At 45.2% G+C, this 19,072-nt stretch overlaps 1 protein-coding gene across 1 annotated transcript; it reads right to left on the bottom strand.

The window, feature by feature from the left end:
* Positions 1-10,370: 10,370 nt before the first annotated feature.
* LOC310875920 (protein NLRC3-like) lies at positions 10,371-16,221 on the bottom strand (the record flags this gene model as incomplete). Its single annotated transcript, XM_083789354.1, has 5 exons — positions 14,408-16,221; positions 13,673-13,846; positions 12,543-12,701; positions 12,215-12,264; positions 10,371-10,966 (listed from the first exon to the last, which is right to left on the bottom strand). The coding sequence occupies exons 1-5, from the start codon at positions 16,144-16,146 to the stop codon at positions 10,371-10,373; spliced, it is 2,718 nt and encodes a 905-aa protein (XP_083645480.1). The 5' UTR covers positions 16,147-16,221.
* Positions 16,222-19,072: the final 2,851 nt, after the last annotated feature.

The following is a 19,072-nucleotide window of genomic DNA, read 5'->3' as shown; positions in this document are numbered from 1 at the left end:
AAGATCCCCCCAAAACCTGCAGAAGGCGCCGCGTCGGTGAATAAGTGCATTTCGTGGGCCGGAGATACGGGGTCGTGATAGAAGAGGGAAATACCGTTCCAATCTTGTAACAACTTTGACCAGAACAAGAGATCGGACTGACAGCCTGCATCTAGAACAACTACGTCGCTAAGGGAATCGACGCTGCTGGCCAACTCTAGCAGCCGGGATATGAACGAGCGGCCCTGGGGAATTATTTTGATTGCGTAATTAAAATGACCCAGAAGTGAAAGCAGCTGGCGCTTGGTGCGGGGCGAAGCGGCGCTCTGGATTAATTATCTGACACGAGTTAGCTTTTCCGACGGGAGGGAGGCTTTCATCTCTACGGAGTCTAGAAGGATACCGAGAAACTCGACGGACTTGGCCGGGCCGACTGTTTTTTCGGACGAGAAACGCGTTGAACGTTTCTTTGAGTGAGCGGAGGCTGGTGGGGGGGAACTGGGAGGGAAAATCTATTAACATAAAGTCGTCGAGAAGGTGGAGGACGAAGGGTAGACGGTTAACGTTCAGCAGAACCCACCAGAGCGCCTCCGAAAGCTGGTTAAATATGTGGGGGCTGCTTCTACAGCCGAACGTTAAGCGAGTGGCGAAATAGAAATAGTTCTCCCATTTAACGCCGAAAAGGGACCATTGAGACGGATGGATAGGCATTACTTTAAAGGCGTCTGTGATATCTGCTTTTGCCAGCCACGCGCCTTGGCCTGCTATTTTAATGAGTTTTATTGCGTCGTCAATGGAAGCGTAATGCAGAGAAAAGTTTTCGAGCGGAATCATGGAGTTTACGCTGGGGCACAGGTCGTGGCGGGGGGCTGACAGGTCTATGATTAAACGTTTTTTCCCCGAATATTTTCGCGTAGCGATCCCGATGGGATTGCTGCGAAACGGATCGAAAGGCGGGGAGGGGTAGGGCCCTACCATGAAGCCTTTGAGGACCTCTTTCTCCAGGAGAGAAGCGACTATTTCTGGTTCTGCCAGGGCAGATTGGAGATTAGGAAACACATGAGAGTGGGTTAGGGGTGAGAGAACGCCGACGCGGAAACCTTGCGATAAGCCTGTGAGGAGATAGTCCGTGAAAACTGGGTCGGGGTGAGATGATAGAGCGGCGGATAAAACGTGAATGTGGATGGGGGTGGAGGGGTGGCTGCTTAGAATGGTTTGGAGTATCGAGGAGTTTTGTGAGGTGGACCCTCCCTGCTGGCATCCCTCGGAGGGCGGGTTCGCCTCGGGCACACTGACTTTGGGTGGGGGTCTTTGCAGTAGCTACAAACGTGAGAGAATTGGCATTTACCGAAGGTACAGACATTTTCGTTAAAGTTGTTACATATGGGCATGTTGTTAAAGAAGGTCACCTCTCTTCCGCGGGAGTCCCTCTGGCCCGGGGGGGGCTGGTCCTGGGGGTAGGGATCTTGAGAGTCGAAGGCGGAAGGATTCGAAGTTTTTGGGCGGTTTTCTTTTTTCACCGGGGGAGCGAGAAACACAGACTTGGGGCATGATTCGGCGGAGTGATCTACTTGGTTGCACAGATAGCAGGTAAGGGCCCTGTGGCCGCCTACGTGCAGAATGAGCAGCTCTGTATCTAGGCACGCCCAGTTGAGTCTAGAGTTGAAGCGAGCGAGGAAGTTAGCCGCTTTAGCTGAGAAGGCTTTATGATAATCATAAAACATAGGGCCGCCGTATCTACGTTTGATTTCGCTAATGAGAGCGAGGTAGGAGTCTAGCTCGGATCTACGCTCTGGGAAGACGTCACACAGGGTGTCCCTAAACAGGCCGAAGGCTATAACGAAGTCGCAGAAGTCGAGGGAACGGTTAATGCGGGGATCGGAGGCGCGGAACACGGCAGAGAGCTGGTCGGAGCCTACCAGCTTTCTGTCGCATTCGGGAGTGGGGAGGATGAGAGAGGCTAGGTTAACGTCCTTCCCTTCGATTATTTGGGCTCTGAGGTGAGAGGAAATGGCGGAAAAGGGAGAAATGAAATAATTACCGGCAGGGGCAACTGGCTGGGCGGAGGAGAGTGTGAACCCGGACCGCGGGTGGGGAGGCACTGGGTTGTTTGGAGGAGGAAAAGAGGACGAGAGCGTGGCGCTGCCGGCCGCTGGAGGAGGGAGCACGGGCGCTTGCTGAGAGAGCCGTGATTCGAGTGCCCCGACTGCGTTGGCCAGGGTGGCCATAGCTGACAGCAGCAGGGCGGTGGAGTCGTGAGATGGCGGCGAATGCGGATTTTGAACGGGGCCAGCGTAGGCCTGGGAGCCGCCGGGTTCGTCCTGGGCGAGCTCGGCTGAACGCGGGGTTGTATTTTTCTTTTTACCCTTACTCTTGCCTTGGCTGGGAGACTCGTGCTGCAGAGTCTGCGAGGACTCGATGGTGGCGAGAAGGAGATCCACTAGCTGAGAGTGGGTTAGGCCCCGTTCGGGAACGATGCCGTGGCCAGAGAGCGCGGCGTAAATAAGTTCGTCTGGCCAGGAGACATACTCGGCGGCAGCCAGCCTGGAGCTGCGGCGGTGAGAGGTGCTGTCGTCTGGATCTGACATGATCGATGCGCGTTACCTGACTACCTGAACGGAAGTACAGATGAGTGATGGCAAATGTGAAGCGTTTATAAAGGGGCGCGGACAAGGTAACGTAGATCTGATTGGAGCAGACGAGTGAAGGGTCGTTACATCTCTAAGTTGAACTTTCGTCAAAGACTAACATTATACATATTCACTACTATGCTATACATATGTACTATGGCGTGCTATGACTATATACTGACTGAACTGAACTATAACATAACATAATCAAGCAACAGGTATGAGGTGTGGAGTCAGTGAATCAGTGGTGTAGGTGTGGTGTATGGATGTGTGATACATGGTGTGGTGTAATGTGTGGATGGAAAGAATAATCAAACATAAATGAACGGCGACATGGAGGCTAGTGCAGGGAGTTGAGGCAGCAGGTCTGCCTCCTCTGGATCTCTCAGTGTGAATGGCAGGGACATTGCTTTTATAGCTCACTGGAGGCACCGGGCCCAGGTGCTCTCCAATGAGCGATCAAGACGTGGCCCACCCAGGCTCACCTATAGGGAGACAATTAGGCAGGTGCTCCCTAACCACTACACATACTGTGTGTCTATACTCTATAATGTGTGTGGGGCATCACACCCCCCCCCCCCCCTTAAAGTCGTGGTCCCAATAGGAACCATGACTCCCCATTTAGCCTACATACATCTACTATACATCAAATTCACGAACATGTTACATTTTACAATTAAGTGCACTATATTCATCAAATGTAGCCTACCTAAGGTTAATTAACGATTAATGTCCCACTAACCAAAAGATTTTACATTTCACAATCAAGTGCACTATATATCAATCAAATTTACATAATGTTAACATTAGCTTTTACCATGGTTTTCCTACATATTAAAATACTTAACAATGCAACAAGGCTTACCAACCAAATATACACCTGTATGCTATACCCAAATACCTGCCTCCCCACTTTGCCACACCATCCTGCCCCCAGCCTCAGCAACCTTGTATACAGGAGCGATTTAAGAGAGCCAGAGACAGGATAGTCTATATCGAGGAAAACAAGAAACAAGATATGTAAGCACAACAGGTTAACACATTATTCTAGGCAACAGTTATTAATATGTTGAACTCTAGAGTGCAATAACACTCAGCACCCTGGCCCTGCAACACCCTGGACTCTCCCTCCCCCTCAATGGCTGGATCTGATTTTTAGCTAGCAATACGGCCACCAGGGAGCAGGACAGGCCAGAGGTCACAAACCCAGGCGCACTAAAAAGAAAACCAGAGGACATCAAGTATTAGAGAACATCATGAAGCACCATAAATATAGACACCAAATATTTCGTCCTCTACTCAGTCACTGCCATTGACTGAGCAGAAGGACACATGGTGACTGACTGACTAGGCCTACTCATAGCAAAGCCTTAACAGGTTTACATGACACCACTGAGTTGGAGTAGGAGTGGAAATTATGTAGCTGTCTTTAGACACACGCTTGACAACAGTGTATGGCCCCGTGAGCCTCGCTTGGAAAGGCAAAAGAGCCAACACGTGTTCGCCGGGTCTGAACTCCCGACGTTCAGCCCGTCGACCAAATGAACGCTTCCTTTTCACTTTAGAATTTACAATGGCATCTTTGGTAGGCTCCGGAGAACCCGCCCGATTTAACAGTCCTGGTGATGACACATTTCCCCACACACTTCCCCCAGCATGCATGTTACCCAGGAGAACATCAACCCCAGCCACCGGTAACGCCGCGCGCAACGCCACTTCCACCTCGCCCTGAACCAGACCACAGAGATCTAGCTTGTGTATAGGAGCAGGGATTGTGGACATGCCCATACCACGGCTCAACATGACACGCCCTGTAGCCGACTGTGAAGAGAATGGTAGGACTGAGTCAAGAACATAAGTGCCCTGCGCCGCCGTGTCTCTCAGAATTGTCACAGGCACTTTTTCCTGTGAGCCCACAAGAGAGATAAACCCCCTTTCCACAAACGGTCGATACGTCTCATCTACACCGCCCTCATGTAAAGGACTTACCGACCTCACATATGACACCGGCGCACAAGCCGCAGTTGACTTCACCTCTGTTGTTTCTCTTTGTTTCCATGCGTAACAGTTTGGTTTGATATGACCTCTCTTTCCACAATAGTGACATGTTCTGTCACCGTCACGAGCAGCCCAAATTTTCCCGTCCTCCGTGTTAAAGGTATATTCAGTGATTTCACTTAATTCAAATATCACTTATTTTTTTGTTTTGTTGTGATAATCCTCCCTACTATAGAGTGTGCTGGCCATATAAGGAGTTCCTCCCTGTCCCCAGTTAACCCCTGGGGGTCAAAAAACCTTAGGTTTCGTTTTTGACTCTCTATCCTGATTGGACGAAAGGCTGGGTCCCACAGCCAAAAACGAAACCTAAGGTTTTTTGAGTGAAATCACTGAATATACCTTTAACGTTTCCCTTGAAACAGAGCCGGCCCTCAGATCAGGCAGATCAGGCAGTTGCCTGAGGCAACAGGAGCGGGAGGGGCAGCAGAGCCGTCAGCCCAATCACAGAAACCTTCGCTTTTTTTCAAGCAGGCACTGCGAGCTCCTAAACAGCTGAGCAGGCTGCTAGTACTGCTATGGCCACAGGAGGGAGCTAATCGTCCAGTGTGAAACAATAATAAATCAGTCATGTGTATTATAGCCTTTGTGTGTATAAATATATATAAATGACTCTACATTGGTTGGTGGAGCTTCCCCCACCGTTTTAACCTGCTGTTCAGTGATAAAGGTTGCTACTCGCTGTGGGATTGCTCTAACAAACTGTTCTAACAGCACCAAGTCACACAATGTCTCGCATGTTGTTCCACCTGCAGCAACACGCCAACGATTAAAGTTGAGCACCATCTGCCGTGAAAACTCCAAGTACGATTGTTTCTCGTCTTTTCTGCCATTTCTAAAGCGCTGCCGGTAGCTCTCAGGCACCATCTCATACACCTTAAGAACAGCAGTCTTAACGGTGGCATAACTTAGACAGTCGGTCACCGATAACGCAGAATAAGCCTCCTGTGCCCTCCCCGTAAGAACACACTGCAGCATCACAGTCCGATCCGCATCAGGCCACCGTCTCGAGTCCGCCAATCTCTCAAACAATGAAAAAAATGTCTCAGGCTCCCTCTCATTGAATTTTGGCATCAACCTTAAATTACCCACTAAATCAAACTGCCTGTTTCCTGCATTCGAGGCTCTCCCTCCACTGTCCAAACACGTCTGATCCATTTTCCCCTCTTTTACCAGCTCCAACTTCTCCCTCTGCAAGTCAGTTCTCATTCTCTCTCGCTCAGTCTCCGCCATATCCATCTGCAACTGGATAAGCATCAGTTCTTTTTGCTGTTCAAATGAAAAGTTTGGATTTGCCTTTAAGCTTTTAATAGGCGCAAAGGCAGCCGCGCCACCTCCCCCTGTTTCCTCAGGCTCCGATGGCAAAACCTTTGCTTCTTCTAAATCGCCCATCAAGATTAACCTTAACGTACCCACTTTGCGTCTCCTGTCCCCAATGTCAATGTGGTAGTGGTCAGCAATATCGAACAACTGTTCCTTTGTACAGTCATTTAAAAAATCAACTGACGGCGACGCCACACATTTATCAATTTCAGCCATCACAACGTTTGGATAGCTAAACACAGAATAAATAACACAGCGACGTAACTTCACACAGAGTAAAAAAATCGTCAAAAACCTTTATATCTTTAGTCTTGTAGTCAACAAAAATAACGTTTAATTGATATTGTTGTAGTTCAGATGTTTGGTCTAAATGAAGCCTCCTGAACCACGGGACAATATTATAACTATGTTCCCAACTCACTGACACCATCTGCTGGACACAACGAGAAGTGCATCCAAATAGTAGCACTGTACATTTGTATGGCATTCAAATGTTCTGTTTAATTGAATATTATGATGATGGACCACAATGGGAACAACAAGCCATAGTGCTTTATTTATAAATCCTCTTAACAGACCTTGTATTGAACTGGACTTTACTGTGCTTTTCTTTTCTCTACAAAGTGTTAATAAAGTATTCCATCAATCTGATTAAATTACTGCTATTTTTCCGTTCCATATATGGTTACTAGGGCCGGGACTAATTGCGATTAATTTAGATTAATTAACTACAGATAAATTAATCACACCTTTTTGTTTCCCCCATCATAAAGTTGTTTTTATTTGTTTTCTCATGCCCAGCCATGTAAAGCACATTTGAGTATTCATATACACACTGAAGACTCTTTATATATAAGGCACTTGCTGCCTATATATATCGTTGGGATAAAACGCATTTTTCTATGGAGTTGTGTGCACTGGAAATAATAAAAAGTCCCCCCATTCTGTGTTGCCTATAGAACTGGAGGTCTGAAAAAAACAGTAACATTATGAAGTACATTTTTGTGATGTCACTGAGATGTACTTCATAATGTTACTGATTTTACTGACAGTAAAATGTTGAAAATGAGTGGAATCCCGTAGTCACTATTCACTGGGATACCAAAAACATTTGAAAAAAAAGGTTTCTCACTGTTCTCGGGTTAAATATTGATATGCGATTAAAATGTGATTAATCAAGATTAATTAACTACAAAGCCTCTGATTAATTAGATATTGTTTTTAATCGAGTCCCAGCTCTAATGGTTACACTTGTAACCATTTTTGAACTGCAGCCACCTGTAAGGGCTCTTTGAGAGCGGCTTTGAAGGAGTCTAGGGATTCACATTTCTTTAACAACTGTTGGTAGTGCCCCACCAACAGTCGTAAAGGAATGTGAATTTCCGTGGCATGGGAGAACGAACTCAACCCCTTGTTGTTTGAGCCAAATCTGGGCTGCGATATTTAATAATATTAACTTTATTTATATAGCACTTTTCTGGACAAAGTCACAAAGTGCTTAAATAGATGCGGCATAGCAAATCAACAACTTACAGCCAGCTGGCCAACAGTAGAAAGCATATTTAAGGATCCAATATAATAACAACAATGTAATAGATAAAAAATACCGACAGAGTTCAGTGAACAAACATTCAACGGGGCTGGGGGGGGGGGGGGGGGGGGATGCTTCTCTGAACAAGTAGGTTTTGAGAAGAGATTTAAAGGATGCGACGGTGTCTGCTTGTCGGATGGTTTTGGGACAGAGAAGGCTCCTTCTCCCTTGTTTATGAAGGGTGTTCAGACAGAGAAGGCTCTTTCTCCCTTGTTTATGAAGGGTGTTCAGACAGAGAAGGCTCTTTCTCCCTTGTTTATGAAGGGTGTTCAGACAGAGAAGGCTCTTTCTCCCTTGTTTATGAAGGGTGTTAAGACAGAGAAGGCTCTTTCTCCCTTGTTTATGAAGGGTGTTCAGACAGAGAAGGCTCCTTCTCCCTTGTTTATGAAGGGTGTTCAGACAGAGAAGGCTCCTTCTCCCTTGTTTATGAAGGGTGTTCAGACAGAGAAGGCTCTTTCTCCCTTGTTTATGAAGGGTGTTCAGACAGAGAAGGCTCTTTCTCCCTTGTTTATGAAGGGTGTTCAGACAGAGAAGGCTCTTTCTCCCTTGTTTATGTGATGGAATTTCTCGGGAACCTTTAAGTCTCACTTGTTTCGTCATTTCATAGTTTTACATCCTAATGTCAAACCCTGACCAATGAGCTGTGGCCAAACTGTCATGTGACAACACTATGAATAATTAATACACGACAACAGAACCACGACAGACTTTTCAACAATACGTTTATTAAATGAAAACAATTACAGTTTATCATTTAGGCACTTAGCAATGTATCCACAGAGCCTTTTACAGTAACATGTATAAGTTAGGCACTGAGCCATTTACAGTAACATGTTTTATCATTTAGGCATTGAGCCATTTACAGTAACATGTTTTATCATTTAGGCACTGAGCCATTTACAGTAACATGTTTTATCATTTAGGCACTGAGCCATTTACAGTAACATGTTTTATCATTTAGGCACTGAGCCATTTACAGTAACATGTTTTATCATTTAGGCACTGAGCCATTTACAGTAACATGTTTTATCATTTAGGCACTGAGCCATTTACAGTAACATGTTTTCAGAACACCACAAAGTTGGTACGGTGACTAAAATACACCGTGAAATAAAATACACCATGAATTAAAATACGCCATACAATAAAATCCACCATTGGGCCAGCCTGTAACCGGAACATCTGTTACACATGTCATAAAAAAGAGAACATGAAAGAAATCGAATACAAGAATCAAATATCAGTAAAACAAAACAAAAAACACCATCATCAGTCTTGAAGGAAAGTCATTCATGAAACGTAAATGTGTGGAGATCTGATCTACTCTAACCTAACCTAATGTAATCTGTAAAGCTCCCTGTGGTGATGAGTGGTTCAAACACAGAGGGTCTAGTTAACTAGTGTTAACTAGTGTTAACTAGTGATAACTAGTGATAACTAGGAGCAGTAACCAGGCAGGCTGCATGCTACTAGATTGGTTGAGACGGTTGTGAGTTTGTTGATCTGCTATTTTGAAACACATTTGAAGGAGATGAAGAAAAACAAAGACCCAAAAAATCTTAAAATTCACAAATAAACCTGAGATGAGGTATAAATCTACATATTCGTACGTCAATGAGGTATGAATCTACATATTCATACATTAACCTGAGATGAGGTATAAATCTCCATATCCGTACATTAATGAGGTATAAATCTCCATATTCATGAACCTGAGGTCAGACATGAAGTAGCAGCAGGTGTACGCTGTGCATTATATCAGTTAAAACTCTTTCACTGCCACCTGCTCTCTCCTTGCCACGGTCTTTGTTTTAACCCATTCTGAACGGGAACCCATTTTGGTGTTGGCATCATGTTATGCTTAAGCTATTTTGGAAAAATCGAAGAACGACTGACATTTTTAGAATCTGATCTCAGGTCAGAATGGGTTAATCAGACCAGTGTGTGTCCAGTGGAAACCTCGTATGAATCTGATCTCAGGTCAGAACGGGTTAAAGGTGAAAATTACCCCGGGTCGTCACCAGGAAGTCAGCAAACGGCTAATGGATCCTCCCGTGATGAAAGCCTGAGGCATTGTAACGCTGTCCAATGAGACGTGGGTAAAGCCTGAGACATTGTAACGCTGTCCAATGAGACGTGGGTAAAGCCTGACGCATTGTAACGCTGTCCAATGAGACGTGGGTAAAGCCTGAGGCATTGTAACGCTGTCCAATGAGACGTGGGTAAAGCCTGAGACATTGTAACGCTGTCCAATGAGACGTGGGTAAAGCCTGAGACATTGTAACGCTGTCCAATGAGTAGGCGTGCGTACACACGTGCACACACACAGAGACGTAGGCGTGCGTACACACGTGCACACACAGACGTAGACGTGCGTACACACGTGCACACACACAGAGACGTAGACGTGCGTACACACGTGCACACACACAGAGACGTGGTGCATTTATTATAGGATATATATTTGTTTCCTTGGAAACAATTCTACTGGAACACTATATGTTCAGCTGGAGGTCAGGGGTCAAACCCTATCAACCTGGAGGTCGGAGGTCAAACCCTATCTTGGGGTCTTTAGCACATCAAGGTTTGATTGACAGATTGTCACTGTGCTTCTTACTGTATATACATCATCAGTGTGATGTCACCATGATGTCATGAGGAGTCACTCATGACCAAATATGGAGTCCATGATGTCAGGCGTACTGGCGACGGTGGTAACCATGACAACCTGGACTCACTCAGACATGTGGAGTAACCATGGCGACCTGATGTGACCCTCGCTCACATGGAGACTATCTCTGCTCACACAGAAACACTGAGGAGCCAGACGTCCACAACCCGAACCCAACGCAGAGGGGTTCAGAGGACGTGGTCTGGAAGGTGTGCAGGTGGGTCAGAGTGTCCTCTGAGGACACGTCATAGAAGGACAGAGTCCCAGCGGGACGGTCCACATACACTGCTACTCTGTAGACCCCCTTCCTGACCTCACGGTCAGCATCCACTGCTGCTCTGATGGAGCGTCTAGAGGGACCGACAGGGAGGACAGTCTGCTCCCTATTGTGACTGACAGAGTAACTGACACCACGACACTCCAGACTCCATGACATGCCATTGTGTCCAAGCCAACAGTCAACATCACCATATCCTTTCCTGCTGATTGCTCTGTCAGTCCCTGCTATATTAACCCCTCCACTGCACTCTACCTCAGAGTAGCAGCGTTCGCTCACACTCTCTGCACTCAGAACCTGATGATATCCTTCAAACCTCTCTGTATGGTCAGGATACTGATGACTCTGTCCATACTCCAACGCTGTGATCTTCCTGTTGTCCTCAGACAGAGTGAGGGCACAGTGTGCTGTGTTTGTGTCCAGTGAGAGACGCTGGGAATCTGATGAGAAAACACACAGTAACCATTAAGTACATCATTCACTGACACACACACACACACACGCACGCACACACACACTGGCGCGCACACACACACGTGCGCACAAGCACACACACACATGTGCGCACAAGCGCACACACACACACACACTGGCGCACACGCGCACACACACACACACACACACACACACACACACACACAAACACACACACACACACACACACACACACACACACACACACACAGCTAAAAACGGCCATAGACGTCATAAACAAATGTGATGAGGTCAGCACATTTTGGGCAAGTGGCTGTTTGACATGTCACATGCTACTTCATGGCTCCACCCCCCCCCCCCCCTATCTGAAAATATGTTGTTCCAGTGACACCCCCCCCCCCCTCCCAGAAGCAAAGATTTGAGTTAAAATGTTCACTCTGTAATAATTTATATTTAAAGATTTGAGGCACATTTTCGCGATTTTTCAAAAATAGCAGACCTACAAGCTTGTTGATCTGCTATTTTTCAATAGCTAAAGTATAACATAATGCTTTAAAACACCAAAAGGGGTTCCCACCCAGAATGGGTTAAAACATAATGGAAGTTTGACATCTTTGACATCTTTGCCTGCCATAGGATGTTAACGGTCACAAGAAACCCCTAAAAAAAGCCCAATACTTTCAGCCGGTCAGCAAGTGGATTCATGAATATATGTATATAGACAATATTTTAGGCCAATAAAAAAGACTATATTCCCACCCGTCAACCTCGACTGCCGGACTACTAGACAAGGAGGTTAAATGGGAGGCTATTGTGCAGTCAAAGTTACCAATACAAGCTAGTTAATTCAGCATTCTTTTATTGAGCGGTCAGGCCGGTATGGTAGGCCTCAGGCCTAGCAATATAGGCCTCAGGCCTACCATATCTGGCCCACGTTCAAATATGTGAGTGAGAAAACGTGAGTGAGTGTTTCTGTCATTCTGATCTCCAACATATTTCTATTGACTGGCTTTATCTCTCAGCCAAGGCTGTAGTTGTCTGCAACGTGTCACTAAGGAGTATGAAATCCTTGTTTGACCAACACGCACACGCCTGAAGATGCACTGTGTGCGCGCCAGACTGCGTGCTTGACAAACTACAATGTGAAAGCAAACCCGACCAAGAATGTTACAACTACAGCCCTGAAGTCTACCAAACTATACAGTAGGTGTTAAAAAACTCTGTATAAGATGTCAATAGTGAGAGATACTCACGTCCTTGAATGAGATGAGGATTGAACCGATCTTCTCCACCACGTTTCACCCTGTAGGAAGTAGAACATCAATGCATCAATGTCTGACTGTCTAACACAACGTCTCCACTAGCTGACACTACAGTGTTTCACTCTGTAGGAAGTAGAACAACAATGCATCAATGTCTGACTGTCTAACACAACGTCTCCACTAGCTGACACTAGTGTTTCACTCTGTAGGAAGTAGAACAACAATGCATCAATCATCACATGTCTGAAACTAGTAAAATAGTGGTGATGCCCCACAAACATTACCCACACATAGTAAACCCACAACAGGGTCTACTCACTTGAGATTCTCCAGCCCAGCAGAGAGCAGCATCTTCATTCCTGACTCATTCACCATGTTGAGACTCACGTCCAATTCTCTCAGATGGAGGGAGGGATTAGAAGTTAGAGCTGAGGCCAGAACTTCACAGCATCGCTCTGACAACCAGCAGTTCTCCAGTCTAAATGAAGAATACAACCAGATGAGAGAGAGAGAGAGAGAGAGAGAGAGAGAGAGAGAGAGAGAGAGAGAGAAGAGAGAGAGAGAGAGAGAGAGAGAGAGAGAGAGAGAGAGAGAGAGAGAGACAGAGAGAGAGAGAGAGAGAGAGAGAGAGAGAGAGAGAGATAGAGAGAATGTGATTCACATTGCATGTGAATTATTGCATGTGAATCACATTGAATGTGAAGGGGGGCCTGGAGGAAAATAGGGGATGGTGATGCCTTTCTAATTGTAGTCAGAGGGAGGGTGATCCAATTCTGATAATAAAATAGTCTGGGTTTTTATATATACATGTTTTACTGCAGCTTTTTATTTATTTAATCAGACTTTGTCTAATAATACCCCTCTGTTGCTTTCACTTGTAGAACGAACACACACACACACACACACACACACACACACACACACACACACACACTACAAGTCCGTCCGTCTTTCTCTCTCTACTCTGCCGATGTGAACGTAAATAAAAGCCTGTCTACTGAAGGATAGTCTGTCTCAGTCACTCACAATGTTTGCTCTGAAATATATATTCAATGATTTGCGCCACATTTTAACGATTAAAAAAAAATAGCAGATCTACAAGCTCATAGCGAGCTTGTAGATCTCATCTGCAAGCTCATAGCGAGCTTGTAGATCTGCTATTTTTCAATAGCTAAATTATAACATAATGTTTAACCCATTTAGGCCTGACGTCGAAATAATAAAAAAAGTATTCTGAAAGAATATATATTTAAAGATCTGTGTTGCATTTTCACGATTTAAAAAAAATAGCAGACCTACAAGCTCGTAGCGCTTGTAGTGTGAGTTACCATGATATTAACCTCATCCACACTCTTCAAATACTACCACCATCATAACTACATTATAATCACTTACTATAACAGAACTTTACTTAACCAAATACAAATAGAAATGTTAAATGAATCTGACCTGAGAGTCTCCAGACAACAGTTTGGGCTCTTCAGTGCAGCACAGATGAGATCCAGTCCAGAATCCTTCAAGACGTTTCCACTCAGGTCCAGTTCTCTCAAATGGGACGGATTGGAGCCGAGAGCTGAAGCCACAACTTCAACGTGTTCCTCTCCGAGGTCACAGTCAACAAGTCTGTAATTACAGATTAAATGTAAAATCAGAGATGATCAAAACAGAACAGACCATGTTCACTGTCAAGGAGGTTCACTGTGGAGCTGTCTGAAATGTGTGTGTGTGTGTGTGTGTGTGTGTGTGTGTGTGTGTGTGTGTGTGTGTGTGTGTGTGTGTGTGTGTGTGTGTGTGTGTGTGTTTGGATACTTTTCTAGCTAAGGAAATAGCGGCAGTGAGTAACACATATTTAATTGAAATGAGCTCATAACTTTCCACTGTTCTCATTTGATTGTAAAACAAACATTAAATAATTCAAACGATCCCAACTCGCTGCTGTTGTTCCACTCTATGGCAGTGAAGTGAAGAAATGTTCTGTCAACAGATGAACAGTCTGTACGACCGCATGCCATGGCAAAATCACCCTGATATCACTAAATATACTAAACACAAATCACTTGAATTCTTCTCTCTCTCTCTCTCTCTCTCTCTCTCTCTCTCTCTCTCTCTCTCTCTCTCTCTCTCTCTCTCTCTCTCTCTCTGAAGTATATAGTGATCTAACATGTTAACATTCACACTACTAACCTGGCTGTTTTGCAGTTCCTCACAGCTGGGACCAGTCTCTGTCGCCCCTCCTTTGATGTGTTGTATTTCTGCAGGTCCAACTCCTCCAGAACGTCCTCTGACATCTGCAGCATGACAGCCAGAGCTGAACACTGGGTCTCAGACAGTTTCTCTGTTCTGTTCTCTGACTTCAGGAACTGTTGGATCTCCTGATGTAATGAGTGGTCGTTCATCTCCATCAGACAGTGGAAGATGTTGATACATCTGTCAGGAGAGGCGTCACCATCAGTTAACAACGTCTTCAGGTTCTGGATGGCTTTCTGGATCTCCTCTGGACTGTTCTCTGTCTGACCCAGCAGGCCGCCTAACAGACTCTGGTTGGACTGCAGTGAGAGGCCATGAAGGAAGCGGACTAAGAGGTCCAGGTGGCCATTTTTACTCTTCAGGGATTTATTCACGGCAGCTTCCAGGAAGCGTGAGAGGGAGCTGGAACGGTAGTATCTATCTCCCAGGAATGTCTTCAGGACCTCCGTGTTCTTCTGTGTGAAACAGTGGAACAGGTAGACTGCAGCCAGAAACTCCTGGAAGATCAGATGAACAAAGCTGTAGACCGTTTTCTGGAACAGCACACTCTCTGTTTTGAAGATCTGTGTGCACACTCCTGAGTACAGCGCGGCGTCTTTCACATCAAGACCACACTCTTCCAGGTCTTCTTGGTAGAACATGATGCTACTTGTCTTCAGGTGTTTGAACGCCAGCATGCCCAGATTCAGAAGAACATCCCTGTCAGACTTCATGAGCTGCTGTTGATTCTCTCTCTTTTTTCGTTTCTCCCCCTCAGTCTCGTCATACTTCTGCTTCTTGGTGTTTGTCTGAACCAACAGGAAGTGGCAGCACATCTCAGTCAGGGTCTTGGGCAGCTGTCCTATGGTGGTGTGTGTCCTCAACATGTCCAGCAGAACGGTAGCAATCATCCAACAGAAGAGTGGGATGTAACACATGATGTGGAGGCTCCTCCATGTCTTCAAGTGTGAGAGGACTCTGTCGGCCAGCTTCTCTTCACTGAATCTCTTCCTGAAGTACTTCTCCTTCTGGGGGTCTGTGAACCCTCGCACTTCTGTCACCATGTCAACACATGCAGGAGGGATCCGATTGGCTGCTGCGGGTCTGGTGGTTATCCAGTGGAGGGCCTTGGGGAGCAGATTCCTCTTGATGAGGTTCGTCAACAGAGCATCCACCGATGATGTCACTGTGACATCAGAGATGATTTCATTTTCGTCGAAGTGCAACGGAGACCTGCTTTCATCGAGGCCATCGAGGATGAAGCAAACTTTCCAGGCAGCGAGCTGCTCTGCTGTGACCTTCTTTAACGTTGGGTGGAAATCATGGATCAGGTTGAGAAGACTGTACTGCTTATCTCTGACCAAGTTCAGCTCCCGGAATGAAAAGGGAACCAGGAGATCTATATCTTGATTCTCCAAACCTCTTGCCCAGTCCAGAGCAAACTTGCGCGCAGAGAATGTTTTTCCGATGCCAGCGATGCCATTGGTCAGAACTGTTTCGCTGGGTTTCTCTCTGCCAGGGAGGATGATCTTAAAGATTTTACAGCAGTTGATTGCGTCGTCATGCAAGGTCTTCATGGTGGAAGTTCTCTCAAGCTGTATCACCTCATGTTGGCTATTAACCCCTTCACTCTGTCCCGCTGAGATGTAGAGCTCTGAGTAGGTGCTGGTGACGGAGTCTCCAGACTCTTCCGTCATGTGGTTTTTCACTCCATCAAGACTGTCCGAACTGACCTCCAAACTGACCTTATAATCGTTCAAATCAACCTGCAGACGGACATCTGAAATGAGAAGAACATTTAAAACATTCAGGTTAATTTATAACTTCACATGTTTACACCACACATGCACACATCACTCATTTTCATTTAACACCCTGCAGACAATATGCAACATCCAAAAGTACCAACAAATAAATAATAAATAAGTGAAGGATCAGTGGATCTGTGTAGTCATGTGAAACGGAGCTTTTGAGAAACGATGACGTCACCGCTCATTAGCGCATATCATTACTTGCGCAAGCAGAGCGCGCACGTACTAGTTTCGCCCGGGACTAGCCGTGCGTATGCACCGTCCCAGCAAATGACGTAATGACTAATTGTGCCTGATACGGCAGTGGTGTCAGATTACATACATGTATACACAGGAGCATTACCTTTAATCCCCCCAACACTAAAACATATCGTCATTATTACAGATTACATACATGTATACACAGGAGCATTACCTTTAATCCCCCCAACACTAAAACATATCGTCATTATTACAGATTACATACATGTATACACAGGAGCATTACCTTTAATCCTCCCAACACTAAAACATATCGTCATTACGTCACCATCGAAAACCAATTACACTCTGGCATTGGGTCCTTTAATCCACATCTTTATGACGTCATCATTGAGAGCTAGTTATACATATACTATGTATAACTATAAAACCAATGGTTTTCGATGGTGGTGACGTAATGACGAGGGAGGATTAAAGGTAATGCTCCTGTGTATACATTTAAGTAATCTGGCACCACTGCCGTATCAGGCACAATTAGTCATTACGTCATTTGCTGGGACGGTGCATACGCATCAAAATTGGCGGGACGGCTGGGACGGTGCATACGGCGCAAAGTAACCACAGTATACCGCTAATCAACTTACTAATTACATATACATAGTATATGTATAACTAGCTCTCAATGATGACGTAATAAAGATGTGGATTAAAGGACCCAATGCCAGAGTGTAATTGGTTTTCGATGGTGACGTAATGACGATATGTTTTAGTGTTGGGAGGATTAAAGGTAATGCTCCCATGTATACATGTATGTAATCTGGCACCACTGCCGTATCAGGCACAAGTAGTCATTACTGAGATTTGACAGTTTGTAGCGGTCGAAAGTACTTGCGTGCTCTGCTTGCGCACTAGTTGGCCATTTATGGCCTACTAGTGTGCAACAAGCAAGTATGCACTCGACAGAGTGCAGTTCTAGTTACTTGCGCAAGCAGAGCGCGCAAGTAATGTGATCGGCCTGGTCCATTTGTCGTGACAGCCGTTCCGCCATTTCAGGACCCCCCCAGAAAAACATCAAATCTGTGCCCGTATTGCTGGACCAATGATGACGAAATGACCATATTTCTTACGTCATCATTTAGAGCTAGTCATACACGTATTTCTTACGTCATCATTTAGAGCTAGTCATACACGTATGTGTATGACTAGCTCTAAATGATGACGTAAGAAATATGGTCATTTCGTCATCATTGGTCCAGCAATACGGGCACAGATTTGATGTTTTTCTGGGGGGGTCCTGAAATGGCGGAACGGCTGTCACGGTTTTTGGACCAGGCCGATCACAGAATACCGCTAATCAACTTACAACTACACACTTTATACAGTATAGAGTATAGAGTATATATGTATACATATATAGTATATGCCTATATACTATATATATACTATATATATTTCTTACGTCATCATTTAGCTCTAAATGATGACGTAAGAAATATGGTAATTTCGTCATCATTGGTCCAGCAATACGGGCACAGATTTGATGTTTTTCTGGGGGGGTCCTGAAATGGCGGAACGGCTGTCACGGTTTTTGGACCAGGCCGATCACAGAATACCGCTAATCAACTTACAACTACACACTTTATACAGTATAGAGTATAGAGTATAGAGTATATATGTATACATATATAGTATATGCCTATATACTATATATATACTATATATATTTCTTACGTCATCATTTAGAGCTAGTCATACGTATACTATATACATAATCAATAAAAAATAATTTACCAAATTGTGCCTGATCTGCTGGGACCAGAGTACGTGGTGTGTATGTAAGAAATATGGTCATTTCGTCATCATTGGTCCAGCAATCCGGGCACAGATTTGATGTATGACTAGCTCTAAATGATACACACCACGTACTCTGGTCCCAGCAGATCAGGCACAATTTGGTACATGCGCGCTCTGCTTGCGCACTAGTTGGCCATTTATGGCCTACTAGTGTGCAACAAGCAAGTATGCACTCGACAGAGTGCAGTTCTAGTTTTTACTATAATTAGGTGAGAAATGCAGCTTGTGCCTGCATGGAAACTACACAGATATCTATCCGATTGTTCATGTTTATATATCACTGTTAACAACTTTAAAACTTATCATATGTTGCACCAACTGCAGCGAGCAAAGGCTCTGCTCTGCTGCATCCAATAATACATATATCAGCCTAGTCCAGTGCGGACTGGTGATTTCATTTGTATTTGTGCCAAGTGCGAAGCTTAACAATAGGTACTACCGATACTGTGGATCTTAACCTACCAATAAGGACCCAGGCCAAATGCCATTGCACAGTAGCCTACACCAACAACAAGTCTATGCGTGGTGTTTGCATAGCCATGTGAAACTATCATCTCCTGCCGTATTTTGCTCTCCATGTCATGGTTATGGAGAGAGAGAGAGAGAGTGAGGGTGCAGAGAGAGAGAGAGAGAGAGATAGAGAGAGAGAGAGAGAGAGAGAGAGGGTGCAGAGAGAGAGAGAGAGGTGTGAATGCAATAGCATCAAATAGCGTGGTTGGTGAGAAGAAAGTATACAGTGGGTCGCCGTGCGCATGTA

The sequence above is a fragment of the Protomyctophum parallelum genome (genome assembly GCF_964188405.1).
Source record: "Protomyctophum parallelum genome assembly, chromosome: 18".
In the NCBI taxonomy this organism is placed as follows: Eukaryota; Metazoa; Chordata; class Actinopteri; order Myctophiformes; family Myctophidae; genus Protomyctophum; species Protomyctophum parallelum.
The sequence above is the reverse complement of the archived record's forward strand: the minus strand, read 5'-3'. Positions and strand labels throughout refer to the sequence as shown.